Raw genomic sequence first — 15,231 nt, 5'->3', positions numbered from 1 at the left:
TCCCAATAGCTGTTCACACCATGACTCACTCACTACACATAACGTATCTCAATGACTGCATTCCTGACCTACTTTGGGAATTAATAAAGCATTTCAGACAAGAGGTCTTCCCCTTTTGAAAAAGGAGCGTCCCACCGAGATCACATTCCTGGAACATGTCAAAATCCCTATAAAACCTCACATTTTTATAGTCCTTATATCAAAATGTGATTCACCAACCAAAGCGTGGGTGATAATGAAGGTGAAGATAGATACCTTCTTAAAACAGGAGATACTTATGCCACACATTCGCTGCTTTGACACTACATAAATTCCTTATAGTGACCAGTTACTGCATATTTCAGAACTGGTTATTTCACTCGTCAGAGGACATTATAGTCTTTAAAATGGACTGTTATCTACAACATGATTTTTGAACTTTGTTGCCACCATTCTTATGGGAATAAACCCAGATGATTACAACTCCAAATACTGTGGATTTAATTCCCTGTCAAATGCATGTAGTCTAGATACAGTGATTAAGAGACATGAAGGACTGGGGTGGGGGCAGGAAGGAGTGGGGTTTTTTTTAGTGTTATGATAACTCCAAAGCTGGTCTGGAAACTCCTACTTGTTCTCCTCTGGCGGATATTAACAGGGACCTTTGCCTTTGATTCATTCTGAGAAATGCCCCAGAGGAATTTATTCAAAATATTTGACATAGTTCGCAAAAATCCCACAACTCCCCTTAACTGCACAGAAGGCAATGTAAGCTGGAAAATAACCTCATAGGTGCAAAAAGCAAGAGGGTTTATGGTGGGTATGGGGCCACACTCTTCCCCGTTTATCATTATTACCATTTCCTGCAAAAGAAAGGACAGTGGAAACCCACCTCTTCTCTATCAGATACACCTGACAACTTCACTGGCACGATTCCTCATACTGTTGGCACAGCCGTCCACTTCGTCTACACTGCTAATGCACTGGGCTAAACCCAATTCACATAACTTACACCAGCTCTAGAGTGCAAAGCAGATGCTATCGCATCACAGAGCATAAAGTTTCCCAATTCCAGAGGCAACCTATACAAAAAAGCTCATTTAAAAGATCTGTTGAGAAAGTCTCCAAACCTGAAATCCCTATCAAAGCTACCTACAGAGACAGAGCAGGGGACTTCTGCTTTCTCTTTTCCCTGCCTTCACACCCACCCACCCACACCTACTAAAGCCCATAAATAAATCGTTCCAGGCTTTCTTAAAACCTGGATCTCCATTTAGTGCTCAAAGACTGCCTAAGCTTTAATGAGAAATGAAACATGTCCAGTAACAGTGGTGATGTGGAACAAAACACTCTCATTCTCTGATATACCCAAGATTAGATCAAAACAACACAATCTATCCCTCATCTGCAGCATCAAGAGTCGTAACACTAGGCTACACTAAATCATGCTTACTGGGATGTCAGGACTACACATAAATAAGAGCATCATAAAAGACGTGGCTACATAATATCCTGGTAAAGACCTAGGCTGAACCGTTCTTGCCAAGCATGCCACGCTTCACATTGCTTTGGGCACTTTTAGATGGGCAGAAGATTCACTTCCCAAGGCGCCAGCACAGGCAGATTCCAAAACTATCACTAAACATAGACTTACTAAAGAACACCTTAAACCACAGTCACCTCATCTCGCTGCACTCCCACTCCAAACTCACTGAAACAAATGTCCTGGCAACTTCACAGAACGGCTGGGATTGGAAGGGACCTTTGGAGATCATCTAGTCCAACCCCCCTGCCAAAGCTAGGCCACCTACAGCAGGCTGGGCAGGAACGCATCCAGGTGGGTTTGGAATATCTCCAGAGAAGGAGACTCCACAGCCCCTCTTGGCAGCTTGTTCCACTGCTCTGTTACCCTTAAAGAAGCTTTTCCTCATGTTCAGATGGAATTTCCTGTTCCGTTTTGTGCCCCTTGTCCTGTTACCACACTGCTGAAGAGTCTGGCCCCATCCTCTTGACACCCGCTCTTTAGATATTGATCAGCATTGATGAGCTCCCCTCTCAGTCTTCTCCAGGCTAAACAGACCCAGATCTCCCAGCCTTTCCTCATGAGAGAGGTGTTCCCTTCCCTTGATCATCTATGCAGCCCTCAATGGACTTCAACGGACTTTGCGTCAGGCCAAACACCCGGTGAAAGGTATCAGTCCACAGGCGGGTTAACCTGGATTCCTCACAGAGCCGGAGCCCGGCGGGCTGCCTCTCGGCTGGCAAAGGGGTGCCAGATAAGGCCTAACCCCCCCTGCCTGCGCCACAGGGCAGCCCACCTCACAGACACCGAAACGGCTCCCTCCGAGCGGCCGGCCGCACACCAACTGGCCAGATACTGCCGTAGAGCCCTCCCCGCCGCTGGAGGGAGGCCTCAGCCTCTCGGCCGAGCCCTGTCCACCCGCGCCCCGCCGGCAGCAGCCCTCAGGCCCGCCCGCCGCCGCCGCCATCTTACTGCCAGGCGGGCGGCCCCGCCCCGCGCATGCGCGCACAGGCGGGCGCGGTGTGACGTCACACGCAGCGCCCGGGCAGTGCGCATGCGCACGGAACGTTGGCAATTTCACCGCTCCCGTCTCGCTTCGGCGGGTACGGGAGCCGGGCAGGGACAAGCCAGCTCCATTCACGTTCCCGTACGGGTGCCCAGCGGGGACACGCGTGTCCAACGGCGAGCGGGCTGGGGCGGCCCGCGGCTGACGGCTACCACAGCGGGGACACTCGCCCAGCCCTGCACAGGCTCCGGCCTTGGACCGCAGGGGACTGCATCCCCTCATCTCCCAGTCGCCTTCCCCACAGCCGTGGGCAGGAGCCATGGCCGAGGCTGGGGTTCACGGGAAACCAGGCCTCCATGTTGCGAAGGGCCCTGGGAGGCCCCTCAGCGCTGTATTCGGGATCTCCCCACCTGCGTTGGCGGCCCCAGAGCTTGTCAGAGGGGAGAAAGGTTCCCCCGATGGCCCCGGCCATGCGCCCCGTGAGCCAGCCTGCCTTCATACGGCCACGGCGGTTCCCTGCGGCCCTGCACCGGGGCCGGGAGAAGCACCCGGTGTTATTTAAAGGACAGTACCCAGAAGGGGGGAACCTGCTGTAGCAACTGGTGAAATTTCCTGTATAAATATTGATGAGCCCCAGAGGGAAAAGGAAATTAGAAGCCAGCCGGCCAGGTCAGGAGGTAGCCCATTGCCGCAGGCCCCAGTGGCAGTCTGAGGCCCCAAAGGCGGCCTCCGAACGCCACCTCCCCTCTGCTGGCCACAGACCCACACGGACGTGTCCAGCGGGCTCCTCTTTATTACAGACTGGCAACCGCACACGACAAAAACGCACCTTTTGAAACCCATGGGTTTTACATCTAGACATCCCTCTGTTCCATGTCTTGGGCAGAAGCTTTTGAATTAGCTTCATTTCTTTCTTAAATTTGGGCCTAGTAAATGCCAGCTCTTTTACCACTGCCCTGTCAACAGCATCCTGACATTTTGGTGACACTGCTCGGGGTTGGTATGGGCAGGACACGTTTAATGCCAGCTGCTCTGCTTTATTCAGGGTTATCATTGCTGGCATAACATGTAGCTGAGGAGTTTGAGGAATATTGTTTTTTTTTTCCAGAAATGTTCCTATTCAGAGAAGGCCCAAATGTACAGAAGAAATATAAAAATATTTTGGAAATAAACTTTAAAGCCTACAAGACAAAGACTAAAAATCAACTAAACCTTAACTCTCCTTTGCTTGCTTGCAAGAAGAGCTTTGGGAAAGATCCTGCTTTCAGTTTTGAACTGGGGAGAAGTCCCATATATAAATTTTTTCATTTCTCCCTTTGCACAGCTTGACGAAGGAAATCGTGGCCTAGGGGCACAGCACGCTGGCACAATGTTTCACAGGAGGCTCCTTTCCCCCCTTAATTCTTTCAAGTTGAATAAGAAGAGGTAATTTTCAGACATTAAATTTAGATTAAGTCATGACTGGTAGTAAAAGCAGCTTGATGTCATAATAAATATGCCTTCACCTAAACGAAAACAATTAGAAGATAAAATGATTCTTAAAAGTCAAATAGTATGGTGTTACAGAATATACTGTATTGGGAAACAGTGACCAGAAAATGAGATATTTGGGTTCCCAGACTCAAAAGGATTACACAAAATAAAGCGTACCTAATGGTTTAAGAGATCATTCCCTAAAACTGGGTCAGAAGATGTTGCCTCCTTTTGTCAGCAGTTATTAAAAGTGACAAAATCCTTCCTGATACTAAAGTATTTAACAGGATTTCATAGGAGAGATAAGTACACCAGAAGACATGCAATTAAAATTAGGAATTCTCATTGATTTACTCTATCCAAACCACCAAGGGCTGGTCAAGACTGTTCAAAATGCTTGATAAATTCACAGACATCTCCTAAGTATCTAGTTTCCCACATCATTTTTATATGAGGAGAACAGGATCTGAGTTGGACACCATCACCCTTGTAAAAAAGCCAGCCACCTTTCTGTACTACCTTTACCAGTGCCAAGAGGCGAAGAGATGTTTGTGTTTCCAGGTTGAAGTTAGCTGCTGTTTCCTCAGGCGTGAAGATGAGCTCAGCGAGGTCAGCCGGAACCGACTTGGATTTGTTTCAAAAAGCCAGCGCGAAGGAGGATGAAGTGTGTTCCTTCCAAGGAGATGAGAACAGCGACTCACCTCTAATCCGAGCACTAATGCCTTTGGCTGTTTGTTTTCTAACGGCAGGATTGGAAGCCTCTCTGCCAAGAGAGGTTGTGCAGTCTCCATCTTTGGAGGTTTTCAAGACCAAACAGAATAAAGCCCTGAGTAACCTGGCTTGGTCTCATAGCTGATGCTGCTTTGAGCAGGAGGTTGGTCTACAGACCTCCTTAGGTCCCTTCCAACCTGAGTTATTCTGTGATTCTATTATTTTCATCCATTTTGCATCTATCATCTTTGGCTTTCTTTAGATATCAAACTGATAAAGATGAGATTTGAAAGTGCATTTTTATAAAGCATGGCCAGAAAAAAAGTTGCGAGTGTAACTGCTTTGTATGACTGAGACATATGACCCAGCCAGAAAGAGGTAAAAATCTCTGTACGAGATGAAAGCATCATGATAGCTCTTCAAGGAAAAAAGATAAAAAGGGTGAGAAATATCAAGTCTTTTAAATACATATCACATGCCTATATGCATTTGCAAAACCAACTGAAACTGCAAAATAACTACCAAAACACGTTTATAGCACTACAGCCTTCAGTGTCCTGCATAATAAGGGCCAAGATGACTTTTGGGCATAGTCTCCACTGGCTGCAAGGTTATATATCATACAGTCTAAGCTGCTCCTTCATGTCTCCTTCAGACATCTCTCCAAATGTGTCACTTTTTTCCTTCATGAGCCTGAAGATGGCAGCCAGCTGCTCTCTCTGAACCCTGTCAAGAAGAAAAGGAGAAGTAGGAATAGCGAGTCCCCAGAAGGCACTTTGAGCAAGAACACCACGGTCAAATGAAACACGAAGCCAAACGCGGGTCATTTTACAAGCCTTCCTGGCTGCAGGAAATCTGCCCATGTGAGATAAGAAAGAGAGAGCCTCTGGTTCTCCTTCCTCCACCTTCCATCTATCCAATCATCCTGCACATCGCTCTGCAGTTCTTTAAATATGGAGATAAAACAGGCTGCTTTAACACTAGCTTTGGAGTTCCTTAGGGCTTATCTATGCTCAAAGTTTCGAGATAACTCGAGATGTGGAATTTCATAAGACCAACATGTCCCCCTTTAGCAGACTCCATAATGAAACTGGATGAAGTTTCATCAGGACAGTGTCCTTTCATTCTGTAATGAGAGTATATATATATATATGAGTAGATACAGAGTGATTCAGGAATAGCTATGGAATTTTAAATGCATACCCTGTCTTAAAACTAGAGACCAGGCTACACCTTCCAGTGTGGACATGACTTTAATCAGCCACTGGAAGATAAGATCACAGATAGAAATTTGCTTTGATTGGAGAGTTCATCTGCCAATGTCAAACGGTGAGATGGACTCAGTCAGTCCAGCAACGAGGTGATCCCTGTGAGGGCAGGAGCTGACTGGTGGACCATCTAGCTCAGATTTCCATCCCTACAAAGTCCCGCAGTAGATGATTAACTCCCTTCTCCCCGTAACAGATGATATCCTGATTTTTCCCTAACATGAAGCAGTTAACCATTGTTGTATGTCCTGCAGCACAAAGATTTTTATCTGTCACAGGACTTTATCTGAGGTAGCTTTATAGGAGGACTTATGTTGGTCATGCATCTACTGATCATCACTCAGGGATACAGAAGGGTGGGCAGCACAGGAGTGTCATTTGTTCGCAGGTACCTCGTGAACTGATGCAACTGATTTTGATGTCTACAAAATCCTCTAAGAGGGCAAAACGAACATGCACCTTGGCTCCGGTCAGGGCTGGCTGTGGGCTGGTTCGTTCTCATTGCCAGACCCCAACCTGATTGGGATGAGATGGCAGTGTTGCCTAGCTCACCTCATCCCTGACTCCCCTGTGTGAGATTAAAAGAACTAATGAGGTTGTGGTGCTTTATGGCTGTAACAGGGGAGAAGCACTTTGTATTACTTCAAGTCTCGTTTTGTCCCTACGTGACTGTGGGGCCAGAATTCAGCGACAGCCCATCAGCTCAGAGCACAGATCTGCCGCAATCCCAGCTCATCCTGCTTGTTTAGCATCTTTAGACCTCCCCTGGGCTAGAAAGACAGACTCTGGCTTTTACTTCCACATGGTCACCCTGTCAAGAGTCCTCTGTCGCCATCACAGCCAGCTTTCCGCATAGGACTTTAATACACTGTAATTAATCCATTTAAATACACGCCATTAGTTAACCTGAGGTAGTCTTCCTGCAAGTCCTGTGTGGACAAGTTATTAGCTGTTCCAGCAACAGGAGAGGTAGAAATACCTATTGACAGGCAAAACCAGGACGCAGTCTTTGCTCAAAAGAAGAGGGGACGGCATCAACACATCAGAAACAACCACACCACGAACAAGATCAATGGAAGGAGACAGTGAAGAACAAGCAGAGGAGCCTTCGGGTGCTGAGCTCCTGCTGAGTGGGGCTCTGCATTTTCCCCTCTCCTGGGCTAAGCCCCAGCAGAAGCAAGACCAGCAGACTGTCCTCCCAGCACCACTGCAGCAGGCAGGGCAGGGAAAAAAGCAGATCCTGGCAAAAGAAAGCTCATTTGCCAATTCTTTTCTATTGCAATTAAAATGCAGTTGTCCTAAGGCCAAACATATCCTGATAATGATGTGGGATCTTTTGGTTACGAAAGCTCTGGCCACAGGCTGTCAAGTGCCTGGATTTGTCTGGTTCTTCTGTAATTTTTTTTGTGCTCGCACAAACAGCATCCAACCGCCCTTTCCAGACGAGAGGAAGGGAAGCACAAGTCGTTGGTGATCAATATTTTATTTTAGATCACCGCTGGGCACCAGAGGGCACATTTCCAGTCTGGTGGGGAGAAATTCAATACAGAGCTTTGCCTCGCGTGTCTGAAATGCATGCCGGCTGGGAGTGCTCCACACAGGTCTGCATCCCTTGCTCGTTATTTCACAGACATTAACATTGCTGAAACCTCCCCAAAGGCCCCTTTCCTTGTCTCCAAACCACGAGCACAGACAATATTCACTCTATTTTTTTAAGCCCAACATCAATGCATTTTGGCTCTCCCCTCAACTTTAAATATCATGACTGTGCATTTGAAAAGCAGAAATAAAAAAGAGATGTTACTGCTCTTACTTCTCTGCACTACATAATCTACAACAAAGGGAGAGCAAAACAAAGATAAAGAGAAAAAAGAGCCTGGGAAGGAGAAGTAAGGCGTCAAAAAGGATCTTCTATCAAAGGCGACCTTGCAAAACAACTTTGTAGTGCTCCAGGTTGGGGTTTTTTTTGATAATTTCAGGTCAAACCTACCCCATTCACAAGTAAAATCATTCTCTCTTCCTGTAAGTGCTGTCCTCAAAACCACTTGGATTCAGGAGGTCAAACAGGATTTTACTTATTGCTGACAAAATAGATTAATTAAGGATTTTCAAAGCAGCCTAATTCGTCTTGATAGGCAATTGAATTTGCATACTTAACTCCCTTAGGCTCTTTTTAGACATTTCATCCAAGAGTTTTACAATTAACTGGAGGTTTGGGGCAGTGAGCTGGAGGTACATTAATGGAGATCTCCGTTTCAGGAACAGCTCGGCACCCGCGTTCACAGCAGCCGAAATCCCGGGCAGAGCTCTGCGTTGGGAACGCTGCTAATTGCTCTGCAGCCAAACAAGACCAGGCTCCTGCTGCAACGCTGCGTTGCCCCCAGGAGAAATAAGAGAAAATCCTTGACTTTCGCCACTGGTCTGACTCTATTGTTAAGGAAGCCAATCATTTATGGGGTAAAAGGCACAGGAGGGCAGAATGTACCTCTAACCTAAAATCCTGATTTTCAACCCAAATCTCTTGAGAAACAAGTTACAAGCTGCTGGAAGCAGGGAGAACAAGCACAAACCAAATAAACTATTCAAAGGTTTATTGGACCAAACAAAGGCAATTTTTACAGATTCAAGCCACTAGAATTACAGTCCTTTGTGTAAGAGCCACCATCAGATATAAAACAAACAAACAAAAGTAAAAAAATACTCAGACAGCCATTTGAGTTGAAGAAATAGCTTGACTTGCTGCCACAAGCAAAAAAATCTGGACTCAACTATAGACTTTGCTCAACGTACATATTGCCGTGTAACTTAAACACAATGTATATAAGGCATTCTTTGCATAGTTGGGTGCTCGGGACACAGAGTCAGCCAGCCAGCACCGAGGGGAGACAGCGGCTGTACCAGCAGGATGTTGAAGCAGAGGGTCCAGATGTGCCTAAATTCATATGCAAACCCCTGAACACGCTTGCAGTTGTCAGCTGGGAAGGGGCAGCCCAGCCTCTTCTAAAGCTGAAGCCTCCTGCTGTTCTATAAATGAGCCCTTTTATTAAGAATTTGCCAACCCCAGGCGCTGGAAAGGACAACTGTGTACAAGGTTTCAAGTATTGTCTGCATAGGAACTAAAAAGGAAAAAACAAAACCAAAAACAACCACAAAACCCGCCCGTTGGGTTTCTGATATGTTTGCAGCGTTAGCCAAGAGGCAGTTGTCCGGCAGTGAAACTTTGAAGGACACGTCCCCACCCAGCCTGGTGTTTCTACAACATCGCTAGAGGACTCGGACCCTCGTCTCACTCTCACAAACCAGCTGGGTTTGATTTGAAACCTGCTGTGTCTGAAGCAGATATACCCGCCCAGCCGAATTCATCTTCCGTATGGGACAGCTGAGGAGCAATGCTGAGCTCTGGCTCCAGCGGACAAGCCGCGGGGCTAGCAAAAGAGAGCACTGGAACAGCAAGCCGGCAGAGGAATGGGGAGGGTGTCTCTTCCAGGACCCCCACTATCTCATCCTGAGCCAGAGGGAACCCCTCATGCCATAGCTACCTCCTTGGGTCTCTCCTCTTGGGAACTGGAGTAGGGAAAAGTGAGAATCCAGATATTAACAGCAGCCAAAGTGTGGTCTCCTAAACCTCCACCACAAGCAGAACAGCTAAACTATCAACCTTTGTCACTTCTCGAGTCTTCTGTCTACCTACAGAAGCAGCTCTCTGCTAAAATAACTACAGAAGCGAGATTTGAGTCAGTCCAGCTACCGTCTGCCATCCCTCACCTGGACCCCACTTTGTCCCTCCACCCCTCAGAATAAAGCAGCGTTGTACAAGATTTGGAATCATAGGCAGTTCCCACCCCCCAGCAATGAAGAGGAGTTTGGCCCCAGGAAGAAACAACTTGATAGTCTGGTATAAGGTCCAGGTTGGTCTGGGAGAAGAGCTATGGTTTGCCCACCCCAATAAAGGAACAGCACAGATTTCATGGCAGGCCTAATACATGGTAATGAACACAACTAATAGACTTGCTGCATATTTAGTGTCCAGTTTGGGTTCTGTTTGGGGGAGAGGGAGGATGGTTCATCCCAGGCCCCCAAACACAACTGAAGTCACTGCTTGCGCCCTGCCCCACTCCATGGAGCCACACAACAGGATCTCCTCAAACTTGACACCACAGGAGTTTTTGAAGAACTCAACTTCAGACCAAGAGGGGATCCCAAGTTTTGAGGGTTTATGGATTTCTCTTATGGGTGTGTTTGGTTGGTTTTGGTATTTCTCTCAAGCCTTTAAAGATGCCAAGGGATGCCTTTAGGAGGAGGCTAGGGACAACTTCATATAGTCTTCAGTTCTGCAAAGAGAAACAGGGAGAGAAGAGAAATCATTTCAGTCATTTCACCCCTCAGGTTGGTTCATTATTATTCACATAAACGAGCAGGGGGAAGACTCAGTGTGTGTTGGGGTGAAGGCAAAACAACTTCCTACCTCAGGGCAGAACAAGCCACTGTTTGCAAACCTCACACCTCTAAGGAGGCGGCACTTGGCTTCATCAACTGCAGCAGGATAGTCGAAACCCAACCAGAAGTGGGAATCCTCTCGTCTGGCACCAGTCTAAGTTATAACCCTTCTGACCTACTGATGAGAAATGGAGAAGCCCAGCTAATTAGAAGCCTTCGTTAGCTTCAGGTGTTTCTGCCTCACTGTCCTGTGCAGAGCCTCCCTGGGCTGCTGGCACCCTCGTCCAGCCCAGATTCCTCTTCCCACCTGCAGCCAGATGAGCCGGGAATGAGTACTGGATTCACAGAGCAGTGTGCCTGAACAGGTCGACCTTTCTCAATCTTCCTACAGATGTGTCTGTTCAAAGGAAAGAGGCAAAAAACCCCAGACTCCCTACAGGTCATGAGGCTTCCTTTTGATGGGAAGCTCTCCCCACATCCCAGGGAAGGAGGGTGAGATATTAGATGTGTTTTATGGGTGGGGACATTCAGGCAGTCCCCGAGGTCTTGCAGCATGTTGTTAGCAGAGTTAGGGCTAAAAAATGTGGTCCCTTGTTCTCAGCTGGAACCTTTCAGGTACTCTGCCCTTACTGCCCCAGCATCTCTCATGGCCCAACCGTCCACAGTGGGAAACACCTGACAGTAGGCTGGGCAGCTGCCCGTGGGCACAGAGACCTGCACTGAGGTAGAGGGAAACTACAACACACCTTACCTGGGCACTTACAAACACACACAAAAGCACCCCAGCTTAATTCCTCCTGGATTCAGTAGGGTTCACTGCCCATAATACCTGAGCCCCATTTGAAAGTCCCCTGCTCCTGCCAGCCACAGCATGAAGGCAAGTTACAGCTTCATCTCTTCCTCAATCCTCTGCAAAAAAGGTTGCCTTCTCCAGCAGCCTCCCAAGTGCAGCCGGCGACCCGGATCCCGGATGGGAGATACAGGCTGAAGCATCACGTGGAATCAGGGTTACTCAAGCAACGCTGCGGAGGCTCAGTAGCTGGCCCATTAGGACAAAGAAAGGAAATTCTCCGAAGTGGATAATCATTCTGCAAGATTCGCAGCGCTGAGGATCGGATCATCCCGCTCAAGTCACGCAAGCATAATCAGATTTCACGCGCGAGGGCATAAGCTCGTTGCCACAGGGGCCCAGAAGGAGAGTCCCCTCCAGAACGCTGCAGTTGGAGCAGTGAGGGATGGAGGATGTCAGGGAGGGTGGATGGGGCTTGGCTGCAGCCTCTCGCAGGGATACTCACCTCCAGGACAGGGCCAGGCTGACAGCTGGGGTGAGAAGATCTTAAACCAAGCATGAACCTAATGGAGGAAGTCTGTCAGAGCCATAAATTCCCCATCTGCACAACAGGGATACCCCTTACTGCTCTTGGAGCAAGCTGTGAGGGGGATTAGGCTAAAGAGCATGAGACAGTCCATCACTGGGGACATTAAGGCCATAAAACCCCCCAGGCTGAGAAACTCTGACATTGCTACCATGGAGCCTGAGACACTTAATTCGCTTGGGATGGAGGCCAAGAGCTTTGAGCCACTCTTTAGCCTTGGCTCTTCCCTCCTTTCCATTTGCCTTGAACGATGAGATCAGCCTGATTGGCATGCGTTCCCCTAGCAGCACCTCAGTCAAACCAGGTTAGAGTCTTCATTTGCTGGAAGGCCTTATCCTCTCTTCAGATACAAATTATCCAAATACCTCTGCTCTGGCCCCAGCTGAAGGCCAAGTCAGTAAATCATACAATTCCTCAGCTGGACATGGTTCCATGCAAGGAAGAGCTGGAGAACAAGGAGCTCAGTCAAGGGCAGGTCCTGCCTTATGAAGGAGGCTCAGGTACTGAAGGTCTCAAAAGACCGTGCTTCTCCTGAAGCATGGAAACTGGATGTCCTTCTGGTGGCCTCAGAAGGATTCCCCTCTCTCCAGCTCAGCCATGGCATCAGCACAAGGCTATGGGCTTCTTGCCTTTGAGAGCAGACAGCATTCCAGCACTGACACACGGGGTGGGCTGGGGGAATCTCATATGTCTTTATCCCTTACGTGCACGAAATCCACAGCAGGAGGTCAGGAGATCCTGTAGCCCATCCATAGACGATAACTTTCCAAAGAGGTCCTGACCCATTCCAAGGACATCCCAAAACATCTTGTTGTAACCATCTCTGGCAATCGCTTGTGCCCTTTTCAGGAAAGCTGATTTTCTGAAGTGCAGACCATTCCCAGCTCCTTCCCTTGGCAGAGGGAGCAGGTGCTCAGCTTCTCAGGAACATCAGTCCTCTGGTCTGAAATCCTGGCAAGAGGGCAGATAGCAATCTGGCTCCAGACTTTTTTCAATCCAGATGGGCTAGGATTGACCCTTGAGGATCAAGAGCAGGGAAGAAAGGCACTGGGTGGTCAAGCTCTTCCTCAGGCATTTCCCTGCCATTTCACTGCTGGGGATGGTCCCATCACCACTGCTTCCCATTTCCCTACCATGAGGACAACTACCATCTCATTTCTGGTAGAGACCATACCCCGGTATTGACCGGGATCACGGTACTGCAGGAAGAATATGAGGAATGACATACTAAATCTAAGCTTTCCCCATGGTCCCAAAAGCGTGGGCCAGTTGCTTCAGCCAAAGGTAAAACAGAGAGAGTGGACTTAAATACAGAACAGGGAGAGACAGTCGGTGCTTAGAAAAGAGTGGGACAGTGAGAGGTACCAAAGGGAGCTTCTATCTACATAAATTCGAAACTCCTCCAGTGGGACAGAAAAGTCGAAAGGTGCTCACGACCTCGGGAAATACCTACTGCTCCTCAGGAGCACCAGGAAAGCAGTCGAAGCTGCCGGAGCCGGCACAACCAGGGAGCACAAGCCCAATGCCTTTCGGACAGGGGCTGGCAAGGAGTCGCTGGGGTTGGGCACCCCTGAGTGGACCTTGCCCACCGCTGTTTCAAGGCGGAAGCCTCCTGCCTTTCCCAGCCACAGCAGCAACAGCCGAAAAGGCCAAAGCACAGCCAGGAAGGTGGCTCAAGCTCACAGCCAGCTCAGCCAAGTGGCCACAATCACCTCCTTCATCATGTACCCATCCTCTTGCAACACTCCTGACCCCCCAGCCAACGCCGCAGCAGTGGGGAAAGCCATGGACGGGCCAGCCTGTGCTTTCCTCCATCGCTCAGTGGTTGTGCTCCAGCTCACTGTCTACCAGCTTGTACCCAGCCTGGTGTGATGCCCCGATTCCCCGCAACCCTCGGACTCCCCCGGCCGCAGGGGAGCCGCAGGAGAGGCAGAGCCAGGCTCCCAGAGAGTCAGCAGATAGAGAACGGCAAGCTGCCCACGCCGCACGGGATTAAGCAGAAGCAGATGAAGACAAATTGTGAGCATTGGGTGAGGGAGACACGGAGAAGCAGCCACAAGCTAGGACAATTCAGGACCTGAGCCAAAAGAAAAAAACCCAGGAGCTGAAGCAGAATTGCTGTCTGGTCTGAAATCTCATGCCAGGGCAGGGTCAGAGACTCACACCCTGCGAAGACTATGGGGGAGCTTGCAAAAGTTTCCTCTCTGGGATGGGAGGAGACGGGGAAGGGGCTTCCTGGCCTCCCCTTCCCTGGGTTTCTGAGGGAGGCATCCTGTGTTGCTCAGTTTTTAAAGCTGCTGGGGGACTCATGACTCAAATCAGATGCTCTATAAATAGGGCCAGAGCCCAAGTCCACTGACATCTCGTAGGTCAGAGGACATTTTCCCCAGGGATACGGTGGAGGCAGGGAACAGCACAGGGCCACCAGGAGACTCCCTCCTCTTACAAGCGGAGTCTGGCTCCTACAGAGGGAGCATCAGAGCAGGGGGAGCTCATCAGGGACCCTCAAACTCACAGTGCCCCTTTCTTAGCAAGCGGCAGGTGGGAAGGAAACGTGCCCCATGTGCTGGGTATTTTGCAGCTGAAAGCAGCCTTGCCCGCGGTTGGTGCCATCCCCGTGGCTGGTGACCACAGTGAAGCAGTGGCCAGCCTGACCTGAAGAGTCCCGTGGCCCTAGTCTTTGCAGTTCCTTGCTGCTACACCTCCTCCCTCAGCCCAGGATGACTATCGTGCTGCAGAAGATGAAAAGCAAACAAATAATAAAACCCCAAAGAAAGCCCAAACTTACCAGCTTCCCTCATCCAAAAGAAGCATCATGCCGGACAGGACAGGACAGGACAGGACAGCAAAGCCGCTGGGTTGGGGGTGAAGGTTAGCAAAAGGGAGGAGAAAGAGGCCCAAATCCCATGCTATAAAGAGGGGGGAGCAAGCAAGCGAGCCAGGGCTATGTGATGACAATGCGGGGGGTGGACAGGGACAGATGCCGATGAAGAGCTCTCCCAAAATGCAACCGCCCCCAGCCCAGTCCACCCACTTATTTTTGGAGGGCCAGCAGTGGAGATGTTTGAAATAGGTCAAGGTCTGTCAACACAGTCGTTAAACCCCTGCAGCTGCTTCCTGGCCTTGTGTGCTCCAGAGTTGTCACCACGAGCATTGTCTCCTTCAGCTCGGTTCTCCCTCAAGCCACAGCTGCATCCCCAATTTGATCTGGGATGTCTGGCAGAGCAGGGGAAGGTCTCTCCTCTCTGCCATTCCCTAGAGCCGGGATCCGTCCAGGGCACCCTGCCTTGCTGAAACTCTGGGGTCCAAGCCCAGTTTTATTCACTGCCTGATAACCAAGAGGTACTCTGAACCCAGCTGGGGAGGAGACAGGTTTCTATTGCTAAATTACCACCAAAAGGACTGAGCGTGAGATTTACAGCCATCCAGTTCCCCTTGCATGAATTCCAACTTCCAGCT

General features: G+C 49.2%; 1 protein-coding gene across 4 annotated transcripts in view; it reads right to left on the bottom strand.

The window, feature by feature from the left end:
• Positions 1–3,874: 3,874 nt before the first annotated feature.
• MXRA7 (matrix remodeling associated 7) overlaps positions 3,875–15,231 on the bottom strand; it is a 30,899-nt gene continuing 19,542 nt past the window's right edge. For 3 of the 4 annotated variants that reach the window (XM_074607497.1, XM_074607496.1, XM_074607498.1), the window contains one exon: positions 8,534–10,290. In XM_074607497.1, the coding sequence (XP_074463598.1) occupies positions 10,251–10,290 (40 nt within the window). In that variant the 3' untranslated portion in view covers positions 8,534–10,250. Of the gene's footprint in view, positions 5,418–8,533; positions 10,291–15,231 lie in introns of those variants that run through there. The other variant, XM_074607495.1, reaches the window with a different exon arrangement.

The sequence above is a fragment of the Larus michahellis genome, chromosome 14 (genome assembly GCF_964199755.1).
Source record: "Larus michahellis chromosome 14, bLarMic1.1, whole genome shotgun sequence".
In the NCBI taxonomy this organism is placed as follows: domain Eukaryota; kingdom Metazoa; phylum Chordata; class Aves; order Charadriiformes; family Laridae; genus Larus; species Larus michahellis.
This window is presented reverse-complemented; position numbering and strand designations above follow the sequence as displayed.